Source organism: Acomys minous (assembly GCF_964271855.1).
Source record: "Acomys minous genome assembly, chromosome: 15".
Classification (NCBI taxonomy): domain Eukaryota; kingdom Metazoa; phylum Chordata; class Mammalia; order Rodentia; family Muridae; genus Acomys; species Acomys minous.
This window is the reverse complement of record NC_140497.1, coordinates 82,869,368-82,893,348: the sequence shown is the minus strand read 5'-3', so window position 1 is coordinate 82,893,348 and position 23,981 is coordinate 82,869,368. Positions and strand designations below refer to the sequence as shown.

General features: G+C 46.1%; 1 protein-coding gene across 2 annotated transcripts; it reads right to left on the bottom strand.

Moving 5' to 3' along the window:
* Positions 1-924: 924 nt before the first annotated feature.
* Positions 925-22,393, bottom strand: LOC311584799 (uncharacterized protein). 2 transcript variants are annotated; one of them, XM_084759442.1, is made up of 7 exons: positions 22,283-22,393; positions 10,959-11,110; positions 8,498-8,581; positions 7,694-7,733; positions 6,951-7,030; positions 1,129-1,360; positions 925-976 (listed from the first exon to the last, which is right to left on the bottom strand). In XM_084759442.1, exons 2-6 carry the CDS (start codon positions 11,025-11,027, stop codon positions 1,349-1,351), a joined length of 285 nt encoding a protein of 94 aa, XP_084615568.1. In that variant the 5' UTR covers positions 11,028-11,110; positions 22,283-22,393; the 3' UTR covers positions 925-976; positions 1,129-1,348. The 2 variants fall into 2 exon arrangements, 1 of the variants encoding a protein (XP_084615568.1); XR_014775004.1 differs by lacking the exons at positions 925-976; positions 1,129-1,360; positions 7,694-7,733; positions 10,959-11,110; positions 22,283-22,393 and having other exon boundaries at positions 6,650-7,030; positions 8,498-8,583.
* Positions 22,394-23,981: the final 1,588 nt, after the last annotated feature.

The window sequence follows — 23,981 nt, the reverse complement described above, 5'->3', positions numbered from 1 at the left end:
TTTCCAGTAAGGAGAAGGGATCAGCTACAGAAGAATATGATGAACTTCAGTTATTAGGGCCCCTCTACTCAAGTCCAGTCATTAGGTGTAACTGCCATTCTGAGCTCTTGTTTATTAGGTACCAACAATGAAGTGGGAACCACTAGTATCAATAACATCACTAAGGAATCAGAGACTTGGAAAGGTTAAGTAACCTGCCCAAGATCAAGGGAAGTGGTGGAGTAGGCAGGTACCCCACGCCCTGTGATGGAAACATCATCATTAATGCAACGGTGTTGAGTGGTAGACCCTTTACAGGGGGACTGGATGCCTAGTGGATAGATCGATGCTGAATAAAACTCTTTGGGGTGAGTTTGTTATAAAAGCAAGAGCTTCCTAGTTCTCTCTTGCTTTCAACCTTCCACCAAGAGATGCCACTACAAGAAAGCCCTCACCGAATGCTGCCACCTCCATACCGACTTCCCAGTCTCCGTAACTATAGAAAAAATTATTGTTATCACAAGTTACCAGCCCGTGGAATACTATATAGCCACGCGAATAGACCAAGGCATCACAGTACTCGATCCAGTCGCCTGCTGATGTCACCTCATGAGTCTTTTCTTGCCACCAGCTCAGTCTCCAGTATCCCCGTCCACAGTTCCCAAGAGTGTGCCTTGGGAAATGAATCAGCAGGCTCCCTCAGAATAAGGAAAAGGCAGTGTTCAGAATTCAGTGCCAGAACATCTGTGGCTGCAGACCTACGCTCCCCCAGTTGGCCTTGCTTGCTCAGCCTGAGTGACTAAGTCAACTGTCTCCTCAGTCCTGCAGAAAGCTTCCATTCATCGTGTGGCACCTGCACTAGGTGGACAATGGGTGGCTTCTCTCTGCACCCAAATCTCTTGCTTCATAGTCTTCTTTCTCCCTGGCATTCCAGACAGGACTTCATGGCAGCCAAAGCCTACATGCTCTTACCATCTGTCTGGTGTCTTGACAGTAACTGTATTTTGAAAAAAAAATGTGAGCATTGTCTGTTTCTTTTCATTAGCTCTCTAACATTGCAGCCATAACAAGTTGCATAATGGCCAAGTTGGAAAAAAAAATAAAAAGCAGTGCTATTGTCCTTTCTCTTTGAGCCTATTATCTACTCACCTTGACTGTGACTTGCTGAGGAAGGTGATGCAGAAACACAAAGACCCCCAAACAAGGCACACCTGGCCTTGAATTCAAGCTTTCCTCGTTCCTTCTTCATCCCGAAGCTTTATTAAGGATGCACTGTATGCCTGGGATTGTTTCAAATGCTGGAATCATGCAACACATAAAACGGAAGCCCTCTCTCCTCCTGGAACTCACTTCAAGGGGACTGAGATAGCTACCAAGTAAGCTGAGAAAACCACAAGAGCATTAGAAGACAATGACAAACGCTGAAGATAGAAGGAAGGCAGAGAAGCCAGAAATGTCACAACCGGTGCTCTGATTTGAATCTGAACAATGCCCCTCCCCCCATTAGAATGCTTCTTCCCTGGGCTCTGTAACATTTAGGAGGTTAGGACCCGTCTCCAGGAAGTAGATTACGATGCATGCGGGGGGGCCTGTGGAAGTTACACCCAGCCCGTGCTTCCTGGCCCACCGTGATGAGGATAAGCTTCCCCTGCCATGATTTGAGCCGAGTCACCATGCCACCATCGTCATGATGGGCGGAGCCCTCAGAGAGATGAAGCAAAAAAAAAAAAAAAGAAAGAAAGAAAGAAAGAAAAAGAAATCTCCCCTCTCTTTAAATTGTGCCCATCACGATTAATTAGTTGTAATTAGTACAACAGTTATCCAGGAGAGGCCTCACGGTAGGGGTCATTTGAATCAAGATTCGAAGGAGGTATCAGGATGGACGTGTGCCTCCGTCGTGTGAAATGGGGCGAATGTTACCCAGTTTCTTAGTGACGTCAACATTAAGTGGAACGCAAGAGTGGGAATAAAAGGCACTCCGACCGATTCGTTGTGAGGATGAAGCCCAGTTTTGAAGAACATCTGTTGCAGGCTTTGAGCGGGACCTGACAACAGCTGTCGTCCGCCAGCAGCAGCAGCAGCAGCAGGAGAAGCAGCGGGAGAAGCAGCAGCAGCAGCAGCATCACTTACTGGAACCAGTTATTAGCCCCAAAGGGCCCCACTGAGGACACCCGGGGAATACTGTGGTTCTGAAGATGAGGAAAGCAAGCTAGCCTTGGAAAAGGAGCGTATGGTTTCGACCATTTTATCATTCCAAGTCTCGGCAGGGAGCAGAGGCCCCTCACATTGGATGCTTAGGGCAGAGTTCACTAAGAAAATAGATCACCCAGCCTGGTCTACAAAGCGGGTCCAGGACAGCCAAGGCTACACAGAGAGACCCTGTCTCGAAAAACCAAAAAAAAAAAAAAAAAAGAAAGAAAGAAAATAGATCACGGGGTGGTGCTGTAGTTCGTGAGCCCCAAGAATCCACCTGCCTCTGACCTTCCCAGTGCCATCATTATCAGTGGGCACCTCCACATTGGCTTTTCTATGTGGGTCATGGGGAAAAGACAGAGCCTTGCACTAGCCTTACACTAGCACAGCAGGTGCTATACTGAGTGAGCCAATCTCCTCAGCCCTATTTACACTGATTATTTGTGAGCTGTAGTGTTCTTAGAGCTTTCCCCAATTTTTTTTCAAGTTATAATACTGAAGAGATAATTCCTTTTAAAATGAGAAATTAGTGAATGTGTGCTCTGTTTAAAAACCACAACAACCATTGCATCTTCCCTCTAATTCCCATCTCTGTTTAAAGCTACAGCTAGGGCTCGGCAGTTAAGAGAACTGGCTACCCTTGCAGAGGACCCAGGTTCGATTCCCAGCACCCACAAGGTACCTCAGAGTCATCTATAACTCCAGGTCCAGGGATCTGATGTCCCTTTCTGGCTTCTAAGGGCGCTGGGCCTGCATGAATGTGGTGCACAGACATACATGCAGGTAAAACATCCATGCACACTAATTAACTAATTAAAACATAAAACAAAACTACGGTTCTTCTGGTTTCTCAGTATCTGTCAGCAACTGGTTCTAGGATGCTCCTTGGATCCCCAAATCTGCGGCTCTTCATGTTCCTTATATGAAATAGTGCAGTGTTTGCTTCAAACCTGTGCACACCTCCTGTATACTAGAACATCTCCAGATTATTTAAATACCTAATAGCCTGTGAATGATTGTGTACCATACAGTTTAGGGAATAAGGGCATGTGAAAGTCTGTATGTATTCAGAAATAGATATATTTGCTTATATATTATTTATTTATTAATTAATTATGTGTGTATAGGTGTTTGCATCTATGGCTGTGTAGCATGTTCATGCCTGGTGACACAGAGGCCAGAAGAGGGTGTTAGATCCCCTGGAACTTAAGTCACAGACGGACATGAGCTGCTATATAAATGCTGGGAAGAGACCTGGGTCCTTTGGAAGAACAGCCAGTGGTGTCCATCTTTGAGCCATCTCTCCAGCCCCAAAGATATTTTTGGCCTGTGCTTAGCTAAGTCATACACGCTTGACTCACAGTAATATCCATGGAAAACTTTACTGTAGATTCACTTAATAAAAGACTATTAAAATGTTGGCCATGGTGACACATGCCTGTAATCCCAGCACTTGGGGAGGCAGAGGCAGGTGGATCTCTGTGAGTTCGAGGCCAGCCTGGTCTACAAAGCAAGTCCAGGACAGCCAGAGCTACACAGAGAAACCCTGTCTCTAAAACAAAAACCCAAAAGACTATCACAGTGATGATTTTTTTGTTGTCGTTTTTATGAATAACTTGCAAAAAGAACAACTTAAATGATATTTCCTTAATGCAGGGTTTGAGTTACTTTTTTTTTTTTTTTTAGACAGGGTCTCACAGAATAGTCACCACTATGTAGACCAGGCTGTTCTCAAAGTTGCAGAGATCCACCAGCCTGTGCCTCCAGGGTGCTGGAACTGAAGCTGCAGTGTGGGTTATCTGCACAGCCCCTATTCCAGTGGGAAGCCCCGGTTCTAGGGACTAGCAGGAGCATCATTATGGGCCAGCAGGACTAGGCAAGCCTGCCCTGGTTCTATACCAGCTGTCAAACACTTTGAAAATCTTCCTTTTTGTGTGTGTATGATCTATGTGCATGCATGCTATTGCTGTCAAGGAACAGAGGCCTTTGCTCTCTTAAGCCTGCTCTTGTTAATGGCATAGGTTTTTTTTGTTCAGATGTGCCTTGCGTTTGAGCTCAAGTGTGACTCAGTTTAGATTTGAGATATGGGACCATATTAAAAAAAAATCTAGACCTCTGCTTCAAATGATCAGAGGACCTCAGTGGATTTCACCCACATCTTATAAGTTCATCTTTCCAATATAGTTCATTTTCTTAGACCTGTGAATTCTGTAAAAACTTACACATTTTCTATAATTATAAAAGCGAGCCTCCTTTAAGAGATGGTTAAAACCCCCTAGATATTGGGAAGGAAGAAAAGAAAAAAAAAAAGCTTCTTTGTCTTGTACAGTGAAAAGCCAGGATTCCGAAACCAGCCAACCGCTTGCCGGGCTGCCCAGCTGTTCCCGCCAGTCTCTCAGCCAGGCTCTCAGCTCAAATCCCCGAAGCTGCCTGCGATCTGGACGCACTCTGGAACAACTGGAACGCAAAGTGCCGTGGAAATTGGCACATTGGCCACACTCCGCTCTGTTTCATCCTGCCACGGCTGTTCGAAAACTGCCTGTTTGAGCCCGGGGCCCCAAGTCTCTGCTGACTGTCCACAGACACAAACTACAGTAATGAATTTTCCTGCCAATTCTCCATTCCAAGTTAATAAGTGAGAAACTCGAGGATCCCAAGGGCAGTGCTCTCTGGGAGTGAAAAAGGCTTCCCAGTGCCAGTCTGGCCTTGTTTCCTTTTAATCTCATTTTACGTTTTCTTTCTTTCCTGACTCCTCGATTGCTGGGACAAAGATTTAGACAATGAGGATTTTGGTACTGTGGTGAGAAACTTAATTGTGGTACTGTGATTTAAAAAAAAAAACAAACTTAATTAGAAAAATACAATAGTAGGGATGAGGGCGTGATGTGGATTCAGAAACCTAACAGGTTATACTTGTAAGACTGTCTGCTCTTTATTCAGTTATTTTATATATACAACCACATCTCTTAAGTTATTTTGTGTGCAGAACCGTTCTGTCTCTGGACAGGCGGTTGCTCATCTCCTCCCTACAAGTGAAGAATGCTAACTGAGCAGTTAACTGCTGGACCCACAAATCCGGACCATGGCAGTCATGGTCATTGTCATCACAAACTCAGGCAGCTCGGTTCCGCTTATGGTCTGTCACACTCCATGCAGGCTGTTACAACAAACTGCCACAGGGTGGGTGGCCTAGAGCAACAGAAGTGTATTTCTTATAGCACTGGGAGGCTGAGAAATCCAGGATCAAGGCACAGCAGGTTCCTCCTGGGTACCAGACAGCCATTTTCTCACCACGGCTTCACAATGCGCACAGGAGGACGAGGGATCTTGCCGGGGTCCACGTCTGGGACTTAATTATCTCCTGAAGTCATATCTCCAAGTTAGCATCAGCGATTAGGCTTTTATGATTTGGGGGAAGATGTACTCGGTTCAGAGCCTGCTTCAACCTAGGGTCTAAGCTTAGGACTCAAAGATCTCAAACGGAGGGACCCTCGTGGCCCTTTGTGATCTCCCAGAAGTAACAACGGAGCTTCATTCACTTCAGCCTTTCTTGGTGGGTCAAAGTAGTCACGTGATTGCCCAGATTCAAAGTAGGGACTTAGACTCCTAGATAGAAAGAGCACCAACATGGGCAGTAATGAAATTGGTGCCCCTGATATTATGGTTCAGGTAGATTTAGGGGTGCAGGTGTTTTACTAACACTTGCCGCCCCCCCTGGAAGGGTTTCTATTCTTCACAGTCAGACTTGAAAGATGGGTTTGAGCTCACATTAAATATTTTTCTCAATTCAGTCTTTCCCTCGGGTGAGATGTAGCTGATGACAAACAGAAGATGCCACCAGTGACTATTGATTGTCCCGGGTGGTCTTGTTTAGGCTGTTCTTAGTCTAACATCCCGGAGCCTCTGGTCTTGGCTCCTTGATCCATCCTCTGTATCACCTGAGGTTTGGTACTGCACTAACCACAGCTCTTCTCCTTTCCCTGGCACTTTGAGCCTCACAGAGTACAGTTAAAACCCTGGCTCTGATTAGGATTAACTTCCTATCCTTCTAGGTAACTGTACGTTCGTTCTCGGAACATGCCCAAGCAAAGCTGGCTACTGCTATCAGGAAAAATAGGGTTAAATAAGTTATGCGACGTCAACCACCACCACCAATGAGCTTTCAGATGCTGAGCAGATAGATGCGTGGCAGGCATTGTTAGACCCAGGCAGCATTGGAAAACGTGATCTTTTGTCCCTAGCATCCCAGGACTAACAGAGTGACCAAGATAACTGAACAGTGAGCCACAAGGTTGTGTGATAAGATGGCACATTTTAAACTGAATGTTACAGGAGTGTGGGGAAGGGGGAGTGCAGCTTTGAAAGCCCTCTCAAAAGGTGAGAGGGTTTTATGTCTAGGTTAGAAGGCAGGAGGAGGCTGTTGGTGAGAGCCATCCCATGAGACGTGCTAAGGCATGGCAGACTGTGTTACATTGAAGGAACAGTGGCTAGTCCTGTGCAATGCAGGTTTTAGGGAGGCGGGGGTGGGGTGGGGGTGGGGGGAGGTAAAGCCGGAAAGTGGCATTAGGTTGGAGCCTCAAATGCTTTGCATTTTCAGCCGAGGGCAGTGGCCACTCGTGAAGGACGCGGAAGGGTACAGATGCCACAAAAAGCTGTTCCTAATCAGCGACGCCAGGAATGCCTCTCAACTCAGAGCTCTGTCATTTTTGATATTTTTAAAGCCTTCATCAGAGCCAAACTCCATCTGGAAACTTCAGGCTTTCTCCTATGTTTCTGACCTTGAGTCTTTCAAAGTTGGAAATTTCACATTGCTGCCATGTTCCATCCAGTGAAGACAAGATTACCCGCCAAAAATAATCTGGAAGGCAAATAGCATGTTCCAGTCAGCTTTTCTGTCATGTTCTCTGCCAAAGAAAGAGGAGAGGAACAAGCTGGCAAAATCCTATTCTTTCCCGGGCAGAAGAAGTAGCTGTGTGTACGTGTGTGTGTGTGTGTGTGTGTGTGTGTGTGTGTGTGTGTGTAGTATTATGAGTTGTATATGTATCAGAGATTCGCAACCTATGGGTTGTCACCTCTTTGGGGATCAACAGGGGTCACTTAAGGCCATCGGAAAACACAAATGTGTACATGACAATTCATAACAGTAGCAAAATTACAGTTATGAAGTAGCAACAAAATAATTTTGTGGTTGGGGCGAGGGTTACCACAGCATGAGGAACGGTATGAAAGGGTTGTAGCATTAGGAAGGCTGAGAGCCACTGGTCTATATGCATGGGTTTTTTTTTTTTTCCGTGAGTGATACAAATATGTAAATATTCTTTTGAAAAACACATGAAGCCAGCAGTGGTACTCTAGGTAGGTGGCTCCAAACCATACCATGACATTTAGGCCAGGCATGCAGCACGTGGAGCACCACCACATGCAGCACAGGGCACGGCAGGTGTTGTATGAGGCAGCCACCGCCTGTTTTGAGGCAAAACAGCTCCTTGCACAGACCTTGATCTTGGAATGATCTACCTACCTGAGCTCGTGCATCGCATGGAAGAAATGGACAAACTCACCTAAAAACCAAGGAGCGGGATGGGAGTTTAGTCACCTTCCACTATAGAGACGCTAAATAAAATGTCTTCAGAGCATTAAACTGACCCCAGCGCAAGGCCACCAGGCAGAGAACACTTGCGGCCCCAGGAGAAGCGTCCTGCTCAAGAGGACTGTTTGATGTCATAGACCCCAGGTGGGAGGTGTTACAACGATCTTTCTCATCTGAAAGCCAGAGAATTGTGGTCCAAGGAGAGATTTGTGCTTGGGTCTGTCACACCTAATGAATCTAAGGGGCCATAAACTTACCCAGGAGGCTCCTGGAGTTAGCGCTGATCCCCATGAATAATGGGTCCTAATGGGCCAGAAAGGAGAACCTGAGAACCGTTACCTTAGATACTGCCTAAAGCAGCCTCTCAGAGTGCTGAGACCTTAGGAGAGAGATGCTGAAGATCTGCCTTATAGATTCTATAGCCCCAGGACCCCAGGGTGAGGGAGAGTCCTGTGTGACACACTACTAAGTACCACCTGTGTCCTTACACCACAAGTGAGGGAACCGTGGGGATGGAAGGACCCAAAAAGTACCTAAGAATCAGTTTTAGATAACTTGTAAGACTGGAGGAAGGCAGCATCCTATAGGTACCAGTCGAGAAAACGCTTTCCTGTGCCCCTCCCCTGATCAGGATGTATCAGAGATGGAGTTCTCTAGCAGGCACACTTGAGTTTGAGAGCGGGAAAGACTGTTTGGTCCCCTTTCTACCTGGGGGAGGGCAGGAGGGCTGTTCACCTGATTGGCGCTGGAGGGCTTTGTCCGCTTTACGCACACAAATCTGGTGCTATCAAATGGGCAGTGAAGGAAGACGCCTGTCATCTGAAAGTAACCACAGAGGCGGTGAGTCTTGTCTCAGACTTTAGCCAACAGTAATGGAAAAACAAACAAACAAACAAACAAACAAAAAACAAACAACAACCACCTATGGAGCAGGTTGGCAGAAGCAGTAAGAAGAGACGCATCAGAGAGGGAGAGTGTCCCCCCCTTTTGGAGATGGAACTTTGGAGATGGTCTTGAACTCACAGCAACATGGTTTCCTTAGAGCTGAGGTCATAGATAGGCATGTGCCAACTGACCTGGCTAAGTCCACTACTTTTAACCCAAGAGTCACAAATGTAACTACCTGCAGTTAAAATCTGTGATAGTTTGCCTCTCTCAAGTTGCGAGGAGGAGACATAGTGACATAGCTGTAAATATCTTAATGCCTAAAGGTCTGAGGAAGGTCAGAGAACTATTCTGAAGCATAGGACTTAGAGTTCTGAAGTTTGGTGGGAGCCCTATTCACCCTGTGTTTGGGCATCCTGCACCATTGCTGTATGACGCAGAACACAGCAGTGAATACAGTTTCACTCCAAGCCGGTTCCTGATCCGCTGGCCTAACAGCTTCCCATTGGTTGAGAGCCTATGCCTGGCCCAAGCACAGTGATAGGAGAACTGAACCCAAGGGGCCGAGGAAATGGCTCAGTCAATAAAGAGCTTGATACCCAAACAGGAGAGCCTGAGTTAGGATCCCCAACAGCCCGTGTGGAAAAATCCAACCATGGTGATACGATCTTGTAATTCCAGCACTGAGGAAAACAAGAGACAGGAAGTTCCCCCGGGCTTGCTGGCCAGCTAGTCTTCCTAAATTGGTGAGCTCTGGATTCAATAAGAAAACCCTATCTTTAAAGATAGGTGGTTGGTGTTGAGGAAGATAGTGTTGACCTTCAGCCTCCATGCGTGTGCACACATATGTGGGTGCATGTGTGCTCTCACACAAACACATGATTGCTCACATGTACACACACACACACACACACACACACACACACACACCACACGCACACGTACACACACAAACTTGTACACATGTGTACCACACACATACACAGAGCAGAGGATGCTACGATGGAGACACGACACCACATGAAGAAAGACGGCTTGCCCTCACTTTTCGAGTCACAGTCTGTGGACACGGGACATTCTGTAGACAGTAAGAAAAAGTTTTCTACGAAACACTACCAGATTTCCACAGGCATCTAGACAATTTCTTGCAACCAGTAATTCTTTTGGCCACTTTTTTTGTTTGTTTGCTTGCTTGCTTATTCTCCTGCGTATCCTAGGATTCCTGTGCACCCACATTTCTCAATAGATATTGAGCATTGACTATGTATAAGCCAATTCCACCTCTACAAATTGACCTTTGAGATGTGCTGTCCTCTTGCTTCTAATGAGATGTCATTGCAACAGCAGCTGCCTCCAATTTTCCTGACCACCCTCAAATCCTGAAACGGCCTCTATCATTTCTTAAATGTATTGCCTGCATTTTTTTTTCTGCTCTAGAATGTTCTGTGGGTTTTCATCTTTGACTTGCAATGTAAAGTTCTTTATAGAAAAACACTGAGCATGGTGGTGCACACCTTTAATCTCAAAATGGGCGGTGCACACCTTTAATCTCAAAATGGGCGAGGCAGAAGCGGAGAGATTTTTGTGCGTTTGGGGGCCAGCCTGGTCTATGTAGAAAGTTCCAAGCCAGCAAGGGCTAACCAATGAAAACCCCATCTACGAAAAGCAAAAGGGGGGGGAAAGGGCCACTTTTTGGCCTAATTCTCATTAGACGTCATGAGAATCTTATTTTATATTTTATTTCTTGATTGTTGGATTGTTTTGAAGTGCCAAACGAGCTCCTTGCATTTTAGCCACATTCCATTTCCCCTGCCATCTCTAGATTCAAAACAGTTGCTGTTTTTCTCATTAGAAATAAGTCCTAAGTCCTAAACTTAAAATTTAGTAGCAACCCTAGTTAGTCATCTTCATTTCTACGGTAAAGAAATTAGATATCCCATTATTTAATAAAAATAAATAAATAAAACCTTTTTAGAGAGCCCCACTCACATCTGTCAGAAATCTACTACATCATAGAATGAAGTGACTCTGGCCATATATTTCCCTTCTCGGGAACTCGTAGTGATGATTCAATATCGAAAACATTCTGTAGAAACATCCTGTGTAGACATTCAAGACCCAAACATCTGGCCCCAAATTTCTTTTCCAGGTTTGTTTTCCAGATGACCCTGTGTGACAGCTCTGGTCTCACTGCCCAGTTTGGTCCTTTCATACTTTCTTGTCCCTCTTCAGTCAGGCTACCCTAGAGCCCTGCTCCATTTTGTGCAACCCATCTGCCACCTTCCCAACATGTCCCCTAATCCCCACTCACCCAAACTTCCTTTTCTTTTATCCATTTCTGCTCCTCTTCCTCTGTTACACTTATATTTTGGCACCTCATCCATTTCTTGCCTGTAAATCATCGCTTCTCAACTTGTAGGTTGAGACTCCTTTGGGGGTACAACAACCTTTCACAGGGGTCACCTAAGACCATCAGAAAACACAGATATTTGCATTATGATTCATAACAGTAGCAAAGTTACAACTATGAAGTAGCAATGAAAATATGTTTATGGTCACCGCATGAGGAACTGTATTAAAGGGTCAAAGCATCAGGAAAGTTGAGAACCACTGCTATAAACGGAAGGCAGATGTGTCTCTCTGTAGCTCAAGATCATGGGTGACCCAAACATGTTTACTGAATTGTACTGTCAGTGGACACACAACTAATGAGTGAAAGAAACAGAAATAAAAACCTGACTTCTTGGTATCTAATCTGTTATACTGAGTTCATTAAAATTAACCAGAGCTCAGAACCACAAAAATGAATGGCACCGTGGTCTGCACCGTACAATATTTTAATACGCTTCTGCTCAACTTCTTTCTTGTTGCAAGTAATTCTCCAGATGTCAACCAGAGGTGCCCATGGCTGATCGCTGGCATTACAAACAAGCTTGTCAAAGCACAGGTCTCTGCTGTGTCCCTGCATGGCTGCAGGGGTTGGTCTCGCTGGGGCAGTGAGGGGATGAAGAAAAGACAGACAGCACTGACAGGCAGAAAAGCTGCAATCAGATGGACTGGACTCTCTGGCGGAGAAATGACAGCACTGTGGAAGCTCATCACATTTATTATGTACAGTTGAATGGGAGGGGGGCGGGTAGCTGGCGGGAGGGGGGGGCAGGGATAAATAAGGGATAAATAAGGAGGCATATAGTTAAACAAGAGAGCAGGGCTAGTACAGACCAGGGAACAAGGAGGAGGGTTTAGCGACCCTCAGTGGTCGCAGTCTCTGTAGAGGAGCAGTCGTCAAGGCACGGATGTCTAGGGAGAGACGGCTATTGTCTTTACACACCGTCACCATTCACGCTTGAACCAGAGGACAGCTTTGCCAAGCCCGTGGTGCTGAGGCATCACCAGCCCTTGACATGGCCTCACTCAAGCAACAACGCATCAATCACTTAGGACTTCGTCTGCTCTCTACACACTCACGCAAGGCTTCCCCGGCTCCACAGATCTCCTTGGCGCTCTTTGTGAGTTCCCCGCGCCCTTGTTAGGCTTCCGTGTGTTTCTAGTTGGCAACTGCACCTGTAACCCACCTTGAGCCTGCCCTTGAATGTTTAGATCCATTTTGCCTAGACAGAAAACTGCCCAACATGTCTGGGAACTTTAATTTCCCCAGGCCCTTAGCAAACGATTTCCTGCTAGGAGCTAAAACAAAGTATGAGCGAGTCGGTGTGGACAACTACCTAGGAAGCCTCCAGATGGGAGAGGCTGAGGCGGAATTTCTGCCTCTGAGCTGTTCATCTGGGGATCAAGTAGAGCTGGGACTTCATAGCACGCCATACTTTGCCTTCTCTGGTTTTGTTTGTTTGTTTTTGTTTTTTCCAAGACAGGGATCCTCTGTGTAGCCTTGGCTGTCTTGGACTCAAACTCACAGAGATCGGCCTGCCTCTGCCTCCCCGAGTGCTCAAGCCATAGTTTGGCTCACATCCTACCACCCCACGTCCTATTTCGCCTTCAGCTTCCTCAAGGGGTCACTTCCTCAGTATGCCAACTGGGAATGAATTCTCACCCCTGGGTCCTTCTGAGGTGTGTGCTTTGTTGCAGACCACAGAAGACAAAGTGAGAGTTAACACTGCTCATGAAGACGGAGAGTCTAGTGGAGCATCCCTCTTTGGTGAGCAACCAGAAGGTACCCAGAATTCAAAATGCATAGGACAGATAGCAGGACCTGTGATACGGGGGAGGACTGTCAAGATTAAGTCGATTGTGCTGCGAGAGACCTAGAGATTAGGAAAGAACTGCTCGGGGTGGGTCTGAGAGGGTGTGTTTCTAGAACTGATTGCACTGTGAGGACTCTGTCCTTGTCCATGTATAATCCCTTGATCGGTCCAGAACTTGAATGGAGGAAGTGAGATCTGGGGAAGGTGGGGCAACTTGGAGGATGGGCCATGAAAGGCATGCCTTTGTAAGGTGTATCTTGGCCCTGGTCCAGGCTGTTTCCAGGCTGTCCTGGGGTGAGCTGCTTTTGTTTCGAGGATCCTTCTGGATAAGCATCAGTAAGAGTGTAAGAGAGGAGATGTCACCAGCAGACCAAAGGCTTCCGTCCCAGGTCCGATCTGTAGTCTCATTTTATACTCTAAAACCACAAGGAGTGGTGGGCAAGCGAGTGAGACCTTAGAGGAGCATGCGCGGTGGCCAGAGGGTTGTCAAGGGCAATGGTCCGTTGTTTCAGATGTTTCTCCAGGTCTTCCCGTTGCCGGTAGCTAGTAAAGTTATGGTTGGCAATTCTGCAGTACAAGCAGCACTTTTAAGTAAACCACTAAATAAATCAATAAATAAGTATTTAATAATTGGTCTTTTCTACCTTGGTTTACTTTACTTTCCTCCACAACGCTGGCCAAGGACTGACACCTCTGAACTGTGAGCCCAAATAAATTGTTGTCTTAAGCGTTCTGTCATGCATATAACACTTATGTTATATCCATGTGGCCCACAGTTAGTTCTTCTTCTTCTTCTTCTTCTTCTTCTTCTTCTTCTTCTTCTTCTTCTTCTTCTTCTTCTTCTTCTTCTTCTTCTGCCCAACTCTTCCAATAGGAAAGGTGTGTGAAAATTCTTGCCATCGTGAGAGCTCTTATCACTGGTTTATTGAGTGACATTTGACTTGGTCTACTTTCTTTAGTGGGGAAAAATTGTTTCTGCAGCAAAGACAGGGTTTCGGAAGAAAAATGCAGGATGTTGGGATGGCTCAGTGGGTGGAAGTACTTGCTGTTCTGATGGTGTGAGTTCAGTCCTTAGAACCCACGCTAGAAGTGAACAATTGAATGCTGACCTCCACATGCATGCACTGTGACACACTCATGCTGCCCCCTCCTCCTCTGTCTGTCCGTCTGTCTGTCTCTCTCTCTCTTACACACACACACACACACACACACACACACACTCATCACATAAATAATAAATTAAATAATTCTTTTTTTTTTTTTTTTTTGGTTTTTCGAGACAGGGTTTCTCTGTGTATCCTTGGCTGTCCTGGACTCACTTTGTAGACCAGACTGGCCTCGAACTCACAACGATCCGCCTGCCTCTGCCTCCCGAGTGCTGGGATTAAAGGTGTGCACCACCACGCCCAACTAAATTACAATTTGTAAAAGAAGCAAGATGTCTGTGAAAAACATTGGAAGTAATCGACTGTCACTTCACATTTGCAAGCATCCCCTGTTCACAGGCTAGGACACTCACATTACCTAATTGCAGAAACATTTCTCTGAAAGAAACAGGGAGTGGGATGGGCCTCTATCAAAGCCATAGCTCTCCTTTCAAGTGCTCACTGTTGAGTGATCCCGACACTAAACTCTTATGCAACCGCTGCTGGGAGCAGTGCTTCTCTTTCTAAACTCATGAGGTCTTTGAGGGGGAAAACATGCTTTGCCCGTGGTTGTTCTCCCAGAACCTGTCTGGCACCAGCAGGTACATCCACCAATCCTGAATGGACATGAGAGCTTGTGACCAAGGCTAGGTCCCTGGAATTTGACCATATTGAGTTTGTCTTCTTGGGATAAATACAGATCACTCCTTGTGGCCCCTGCATCAGCTCCTGTCTCCAGGTTCCTGCCCTGTTTGAGTTCCTGCCCTGACTTCCTTCAGTGATGGACCCTGATGTGGAAGTGTGAGCCAAATAAACCCTTTCCTTCCCGACTTGCTTTTGGCCACGGTGTTTCATCACAGCAACAGTAACTCTAACTAGAGCTTACCTGTTCCGGGCTAAATGTAAATTAGAAGCTTCACGGAGAATTCCAGGGAGACACAACTTTCCTTGGACCTAGGGTGTCTCAGGGAAGGCGCGTGACTCAGCCTTGGAGAGCCCTGGGTTATAAAAGAAATCAGTTTGATGGGGTCTAAACTCACAGTTCTGAAATGTGTAGGGCTGAGCCGTGGGCTGGGTTAGCGGTCTTATTTTATCTGAAGTAAGTCTCTGGTCTGGGAGAATGAGCACCACCACACCGGAAGGAGAAGGGCTTGGAAGGTTGCCTCTGCCGAAGATTTGTATTCATAGTGGCGGCATCAAATGCTGTGTGAATTAGATGCTGCCGAGATGCCTTCTCTCCCCCTCTGGCCCATGTCTTTGATTGAGCCACCTGGCCCAACCCATTGGCGTAGTTCTTTCTCCAGCGGGGTGGAGGAGCCACAGGATCCTCATGAGGACCACCAACAAGACAGCCTTCCATCAGGATTAAGCATTTAAAAGAAATCGGGGCTGTCTGTTTTCTCTTAATTTGAATGCTACAGATCTGGTGTGTGTGTGTGTGTGTGTGTGTGTGAACTATTATTTTTAATGTCTCGTCTGCTCTATCTCATACCTTAACAGTTTCGCTGATCTTTGGTTGCCAAAGCCTAATTAGACTTCCTCTTCTGCCCAGTTTTCCAGATGTTAAGAGAATGGAATGCTGGCCAAAAGGAAGATTACATAATACTTTTATTTTAATGTATTGCTAAAGAACAGATACACTGCTTAGCAGGTTCTGTAAGTGAGCTTGATGCTCGGCTTTAATCTGTCAGGTGCCTTGAATGGTGCCATATGACTTACTGATTTGGGGGGGGGGGTCTTAGAATTGCTGTCCACATCAGGCTTTGTGCCTTCCTTGGCGTGCTTATTATTGGCCCAAAGTTTGGGAGAAATTCTACCTTCAGAGTCATTTTCCCCACATTTACCTAAATTGGCTCCAAAACACTAAAGATTAAAAAGAAAATTGCATGAGTCGGTGCTCAAAATATACTGGCATTACCCTGCCACTAGAAAGCTGCCTTGGACCCTACATTTCAAAGAGGGAACGAAGCCCAAGGACAAGTTTCTGGTTCTGCCCTTAAGCAACTCTAGTCTCTGCCAACTGCCCTTTTTAAGGATTACCCTTTGCTTTTTAAAAAAAAAGCCATTAGCTGGAGAATGTTGGGTGTGAGTGTTTTAAAGCAGCCATAAATCCATAAATCGACAAAGCTATAAATAAGATTGTCAGCTTTATTTGCCTTTTCTCCAACATCTATTTATTGAGCACCTATTATTTTTCCAGGGACCACATGCCAATTTAAGCTAACTTTAAGTTTACTTCAAGGCAAATGTAAATTTACTACCGCCTTCCAGACAATACATACAACAGAAACATGAACACATACTAGATTTCAAGATAATCCTCTTTAAGTAGTTTTATTCCAATAGATTTCAAGCTGACTGGTTCTATGAGAGAAGCAACAGACTTTTTACGCAAACCTTTCTCTTCAAATACCTTATTCTTAAATGCCTTTCTCCTCGCTAACCATTGTGGTACACCAAAGAGGAAACTAAGCAAGAAGATCCAGTAACACAGCAAATGCACCTCGGTGTTAACCAGACTGTCTTAGGGGTAGTTTTTCCTAGCACAGAGATTTCTGGTGGGAAAATAAACAGCAAAGGAGGCTTCTGGGCAACAGTGGTGCCCTGGGGGAGGAGGCAATGAGTGTCGTGAGCATCACTAGTAAGTAAGTTTCTTCTACCATCAATATTCTCTACTTTGTATCTTTGCTTCTTCCTTCCTCCCCCTCCCCCCTTCTCAATGCTGGGGACTGAATCCAGGGCCTCTCACTCACTGCTGCACCCCCCACAGTGATTCAGAGTCCATGGTGAAGGAAATGAATGCTTGCTTTATCTATCTATCTATCTATCTATCTATCTATCTATCTATCTATCTATCTGTCTATCTATCTATCAAGACAGGGTTTCTCTGTGGAGCCTTAGCTGTCCTGGAATTGCTTTGTAGACCAGGCTGGCCTCGAACTCACAGAGATCCCACGTGCCTCTGCCTCCCCAAGTGCTGGGATTAAAGGCATGTGTACCACCATGCCCGCTGAATGCCCTTTTTATTTGTAAAATACTTATTATGTCTCAGCCTCGCACTGTTGCCATCTCACTCGGGAGTAGTGGATGCGCCTGGCCTTTCATATTCCATTTGTTTTTAGAAGCACTAAGTCAACCACTTAAGTGATATGAAGAACATAAAAACACGCAAGTGTCATCTGTCAGCTACGCTGTGCGTGGCAAGAAAGGCACTATGTTTGGTGCTTGGTTTATTCGAGGCGTCTAGGATTCCGGCTCTGCCTCCAGAAGCACGCAGTCTAGCAGGACCAGCAAACTTAGCATGACCTGATAGGTAGGTCTGTGCAGAGGAAAGGGAGCTGCCCCCTCCTGGGCCACTTGAGAGGAAGGTGGGGTGAGGAAGCTAACACTGGGGAGATGACTGATTCTGGGAAGTGGAGTAAGCTGACTCCGAGGATTAGGTGAGAGAGGGAAGTAAGAGAAGGAAGTGAAGTCGTGATTATTCAAAAGTAGAAGCTGCTACCTACCATACGTCAAGTAATGAATATAAGTCATGGGCAAAATACTGTTATAGAATTTACCTGTTTAGAAAAGATACATTAATTCAAATAGTGTAAGAAGAGTACCAACAAGACTTCAGTTAATAATATTTCACTTCTAAAAAGATTGAAAACATGCAGGGTGGTGGTGGTGCATGCCTTTAATGCCAGCATTTGGGAGACAGAAGCAGGTGGATCTCTGTGAGTTCAAGGCCAGGCTCGTCTTCAGAGTGAGTTTCAGGACAGCCAGGATGACCCAGAGAAACCCTGTCTTGAAACACAAAAACAAACAAACAAAAAGACTAAAAAGAAACCAGGTAATATCCACTAAACACATATGTGCAAAGAGAAATAAGGGGCCTGAGGCAGAAGCCAGTAGCCGAGCTGCCTCCTACATGTTCACGCCCAGCCTAGTGCTGCCCTTGGCCCAGGACAGAGGAGCTTCTGTGCATAGAGCAAATGTTGGTGCCGTCTCACAACTGGACACAGCGATGAGAACAAGTGAGATGCAAACGCTCAGCTGTAGCAAGCCATTGACATCATACCCTTCAGGGCTTGGGGAACGTCATGGAGAATCAGAGGGCGGCGAGGTACTGTGAAACACTGTCTCCTGGACACAGCATCGCTGTGGCTACCACCAACACACAGTGATGTGGCTATTTCACAAGAACTACACACACACATACAGACATGAACACACATGCAGACACACACACGGACACACACATGCACACACATATACATACACACAGGATTGTACACACACGTGCACACACGTGTACACACATATGCATACATAGACACACACATGTACACACACGTGTACACACATATGCATACATACACACACATGCACACATGTGAATGTGGATAGGAAAGACAGTAGTTGAGAAGAAGGGAGCCAGCACAAGGAAGCGAGAAATAAGAGGGGTAATAGTGACTATGATCACATGCATTCACTACATGTGATTACCAAAAATAAGTAATTAAAAATGTCTGTACACTTTGATCTATTATCCCACTCCTGAGAATCTAGCCTAGAAAAATGAAACAGAAATCACTTGGGCCTACAGAGACATTTATCACAGCTTGACTGTTGGTGGGAAAAAGCCTGGAAATAAAACGTGAATGTTGATCAGTGGGGACAACTGTGGCCTTGCTCAAACCACGGAATAACACGAAGCTCCAAGAAAGACTGCATCACAGCTGCTCACGCCGACTTAAAGGGATTTCTGCAAAGACTACTGGGTAAGAAAAGCAAAGTCTAGAAAGCCAGACAAGCATGACCCCATCTTTGTAAGAAAAACATAAACCCATATAAAATGGGTGCGCATAGATGTGCTTGCATTTAAACAGGATTAAATGAGCATTGACAACACTGTAGGGGATACAGGCATGGGAAGGACATCGTTTTCTTTGGAAGACAGTTTGGGTGAGACGGGAGGGCAGAGAAGAGAGGAGGAGGGAAAAGGCAGGGGCTGAGAACATAGCTTAGTGGCAGCGTGCTTGCCTAGTATGTACAGGCCCCTGGCTTTGAGCCCCAGAACTGATGAGAGAGGGGGAGGGCAAAGTGTTGTGATTACATTTATGCATCTGAATATAAATATGTATATACAACACGTGTGTATACATGCATACACACCTAAGAAAGGCAGGAGTACAAACCGAGGGCCATTCCAGGAAGATTAAGAACCTTGCATGAAATCACCACCACATTTGCCAGATTACAAAGGCTCTTAGTCTAAGCTGAGGCCATAGCCCATCTTTTACCTCTTCAGTCATATCTGCTTCTCCCGATACCACTAACCGTGCACATGGGAGAGATGACCCTCTTGTTCAAGTTGACTGGCAGCTTTTCTTTGAAGAGTTTCTCACCCACGTCTTGACCCAGACTTCCTCCCCCACAGGGTGAAGTGAGCATTCAGGACAGGAGCATCTGAGAGGTGCAGCTCTCTCTGCATGGGCAGCTGAAACCCAGTGAAAGACACTACGATTCCACTGGGCCTCATCGCTGCCACTTGAGTCTCCTCACTTTTCCTCTGAACGCCAACAGTCCTGTGAGAGGCCGTGTTGTGTGCCTTGGAGGAAAGGAAAACAAACGAACAAGAAGCTTCATGGAGAACCTTCGTGCCCACATGCCAACTAGGTGATGCCCTCTGCCCCCGCCTCCCCCGAGGCTCCGAAGGGAAAGTCTCCCCTGTGTCTAAGTGAATAATACACCTTTCATGGACAGAGGAATGCGTTTACTAAATCAACTTTATAGACTGCTTCCTGAATGTCACACCTGTTGTGGTCACAGTCATAATGAACTATGACTGCGGATGAAATATAAAGTAATCATTGTTAGCTTGAAACCTGGGCCCGAGAGGCAGAGAAAGGGACCAGCCAGCCTGAGCCACAGTGATGACATAAGCTCTTAGATGCAGGCGAGAGAACCCAAAACCGCATCCAGACAGAGGCTTCAGGCCTTAATAAGCTCATAAAACGGGATAAACACACAAACAAAAGGACAGCAACAGGCAGGCAGGAAAGATGTGAACAAAGGTATGGTCACTTATCTAGGAGCCTCTGCAGCAGATGAGGAAGGGCCTGGACACTGCCTGCTTACTGGGCCGCTAATGACAACCAAGGGTTTTGTTGTTGTTGTTGCTGCTGCTGCTGCTGCTGCTGCTGCTGCTGTTACAGGTCTCACTATGTAGCCTTGAACCTGTGTTTCTCCTGCCTTTGCCTCTTAAGGGCTAGGATTAGAGGTCTGCGCTACCAGGACCAGTTCATCATATCAAGCCTTTGGTGGGATGTCTCAGCTGGCGCTGGAGAGAGAGAGGCAGGAGCTGTGGTACAGCGCTCTAAGATGTGATCTCTAGAGCTGGGCTGTCTTCTGAGGTCTGGTCTGCCCTGGCCATGACTTACTTAGCTTCTCGTGCCTTCGTTTCTCCATCTATATAAGAGCTGATAATGAGACTACCGCTGCTGTCCATAACAAAAGGCTACTAGCAAGGATAAAAGAAGTAGAGAGGCATTGGATGTCTATACAGCTATTGTACAGGAGGCAGCCACTAAGAGTCAGCTGTTATTGCTTCCTGTAAGAAGAGATGACCTACATCTACATATAGACACCAATGACAATTAGTGAAAATAGGGGCTATATGTTTGAAAAAGAGCAGGGATGGTTTGGAGAGATGAAAGGGAAGGGGAAATGTTATAATTATAATCTCAAAAATTTTTTTAATGAGGGGGACAAAAGAAGAGTTGACTACGCAGATGACAGCCCACTCTCTGGACCCCTTTCCCTGGATGCAGGTAAGATAGTTAAATGTTTGGAACAAAGGATTTAAAAAAAAAAAAGCATGTAATGTCTGCAAAGCTCCTGAGACAAGTCCCTGCCAATCCAGGAAGTTTGCTTGCCAGCTGTTTAATGTTTTTGTGAGAGGATGCTGTCTCAAATGTGCAAGGACAATCAGGGCTGTCTTTAAAAGCCTACGTTTGCATTTCTCTCTGTTTATAATTTCTGACCCAAAGTCACTGAAGGGCAAAGAAGCAATCAACTTCACTGGACATGTCTGTAGTAAGTTCGTTCTCCCTCCCTCTCTCTCTCTCTCTCTCTCTCTCTCTCTCTCTCTCTCTCTCTCTCTCTCTCTTTCTCTCTCTCTCTGAGACCCAAGAGACCTAACTCAAAGAGACCACAGGAAATGTGTGTCTGAAGTAGAAAATACAGGGACAAGAAACACGGTTGGGGTTCTGCTTCTTCCCACCTCGATGTTCCCTGTGATTTCTCTGATGAGGTTTGGATGAGGGAAGGGCAGACCGCTAAACCTCAGTGAGGAAGGCACGACTCTGGTTGGTAGACTTGAATATTGGAACAGTTCGTCTGGAGTTGAGCAGGAAGTACGTACTAAATGCTTTCAAAATACATTCCAGGTTCTCAACACAGCTTACTGGCAGGGCTTCTGCCTGCTATGCATTCTGAGTGCAATTCTCGGTACCACAAACTGAACACAAAATGCTGGGCATTGTAACCCTGTGACCCCAACACTTCAGAAATGGAGGCAGGAGAGTCAAGGGTTTAAGGCAATGCTTACCTATATACTAAATCCAAGGCCAGCTGGGCCTTCAGGTGACCGTCTCAAAAGAAAACAGCAAACTATTTGCATTATTTTCCCCATGAATTCTGTTTCTACGAATTTATCTTGGGGGGGTGGAAATAGATGAGCAAAACACTTAAATGTTATTCTAAGACATTTGTTGTAACTTTGTAATTTAAAATTACATGCCTTTCTGTGTTTGTTTATGTACTGTGTCCGCTCTGGAAGGCCTGCAAGCGTGCGTATTGAAATCAGAGAACAATTTACAGGAGTCACCAGTGGGTCCCAGGGATGGAACTCAGGTGGTGAGACCTCGAAGCAAGCACCATCACCCACCCGGCCCTCTCACTGGCCCTGCAATCTTGTTTTTAGCAAGCAAAAGTTACGAACACCATGCATTTTCAACAAGAGGAAGTTTGTTAAATAAATTATGCTTTATGAGAAATTTCAGGCTTCTCACGAGACTGAAAACATAGTTTTAGGAAAATATTTATCGACGTGGGAAAACATTCATAAGTTAGCAGCAAGTGAAACTTGAAGAAAGTCTAAGGGGAAAGAGAGAAATCGGCGCTCAGGGACTCTTCCTTCACGTGGTGCTTTTCAGCGTCGAGTGCGTCTAACATGGAAAAGAAAGCAGCTGCTTGTGGGTAGAGTAGAGATAGAAAATGGGAGGAGAAACAGTGCCTACCTCATATCCCCAGCCTCTCAACTGCCTGCTTTCCTGGTTCAGACATTCTCTCCCCAGCGATGGGGACCAAATGTTTGTGTTCCCTTAAAATTCATGAGGTGAAGCTCTGACCCTTCGTGTGATATTATTTGGAAATGGCCTTTGGGAGTTGACTGAGTTTCCAGTGAGGTTACTGAGGGCGGTATTTTCAAGAACTGAAGGGGGCGGGTGAGGGGAATGGAGGGAGGAAGGGAGGGAGGGAGGGAGGGAGGAAGGGGGAGAGAGAGGGAGAGGGAGGGAGGGGGAGAGAAAGAGGGAGAGAGAGGGAGGGGGAGGGGGAGAGGGAGGGAGGGGAGAGGGAGAGAAAAGAGAGAGAAAGGGAGAGAGGAAAGAGGGGGGGGAGAGGGAGAGGGAGGTAGATTCCTCTTTAAGAAAAGCCACAGAAGGACACAGAGGGATGAGGACTAGAAGGCAACAGCCATCTGCAGCCAGGAATCAAGCCCTCACCAGAACCCAGACCTTCTGGCACCCCAATCTCAGACTCCCACGCCTCCATCCGTTGTCCAGTTCCCAGGCTCTTTCCGTGTGTTTACACAGTGTTACGAAGCTGCACCTGTTTTCTTGGTTCTCAACTCCATTACTTGGCTTGGGGTGCCGCAAAGAAGATGGCATGGAGTAGGTTGCCTGGACAACAGAAATGTGCTAGCTCACAAATCAGGGGCCGCTGAATCTGCCCAAGGTGGAGATGGCTGGTAATGGACCCAGTGAACGTCAACTCTCATAATGATTCTGGGTAGAATCATGAGGGGAGCCAAAGAGGCAGAATGGCACAGTCCCTGACCAGAGCTCGGCTCTGCACTGTTGCCCCATACTCCTGTCTACCTGACGTGGTGGCTGAAGGTACTGAAATATACATACATGTTAATGATGATTAGTTCTCTGGTAGACCTGTGGGTCTTCCCTTCCCTCCCCTTCCTTCCTTTCTGACATGGGTTCTTGCTATGGCTGGCCTAGAACATTCTCTCTATAGTATTCTCTCTATAGAACTCTAACTTATAAGGCTCTTCCTGAGAAGCATGAGACACAATACCCAACATATATATATATATATATATATATATATATATATATATATATATATATATATGCTTTCCTTTTGCAAAGAAGTAACAAGAAAAGGAAGAGCTAACAATCAGTGACTCAGAGTGCGCAACATGGCAGAGGTTTGTGTTAGTTCTCAGGTGGGCTGAGATGGCCAAGTACATCAGACAACTCTCCGTGACTCTTTACTGAGCTCTGAAACTGAAGGGCTAAGATGCATGAGCACCTGGCCCATGCTGTCCGTCAGCCCAGGTACAGTGTCTAGCTGGATTGCCCCAAGCCAGCCATAGCTGGACAGCATCATTCCCCTCCTTCTGGAGAAGGGTGGTGGCAACAGAAAGGATAGCAGGTTTTGGATGATGCAGTTCAGCCAGCCAGCATCTTCCCCAACTGCTGAGCCACGGAGGCACTGAGAGTCCCCACCTGGCTTCCCTAGGACCCATCCAGCGAGTTCTGGCAGGTTCCACATTGGAGGGCCATTGGGTCCAGCACTCTAGTGCATGAACCTCTCTTTGGTGATAATTATAGGGAAAGCAGCATACACAGCTCTTGCTGTACTTGGTGCCCTGGGTTCTACATGACCAGGCAGAACTCGGTCCTTTCCTTGAAGTCTGGATGG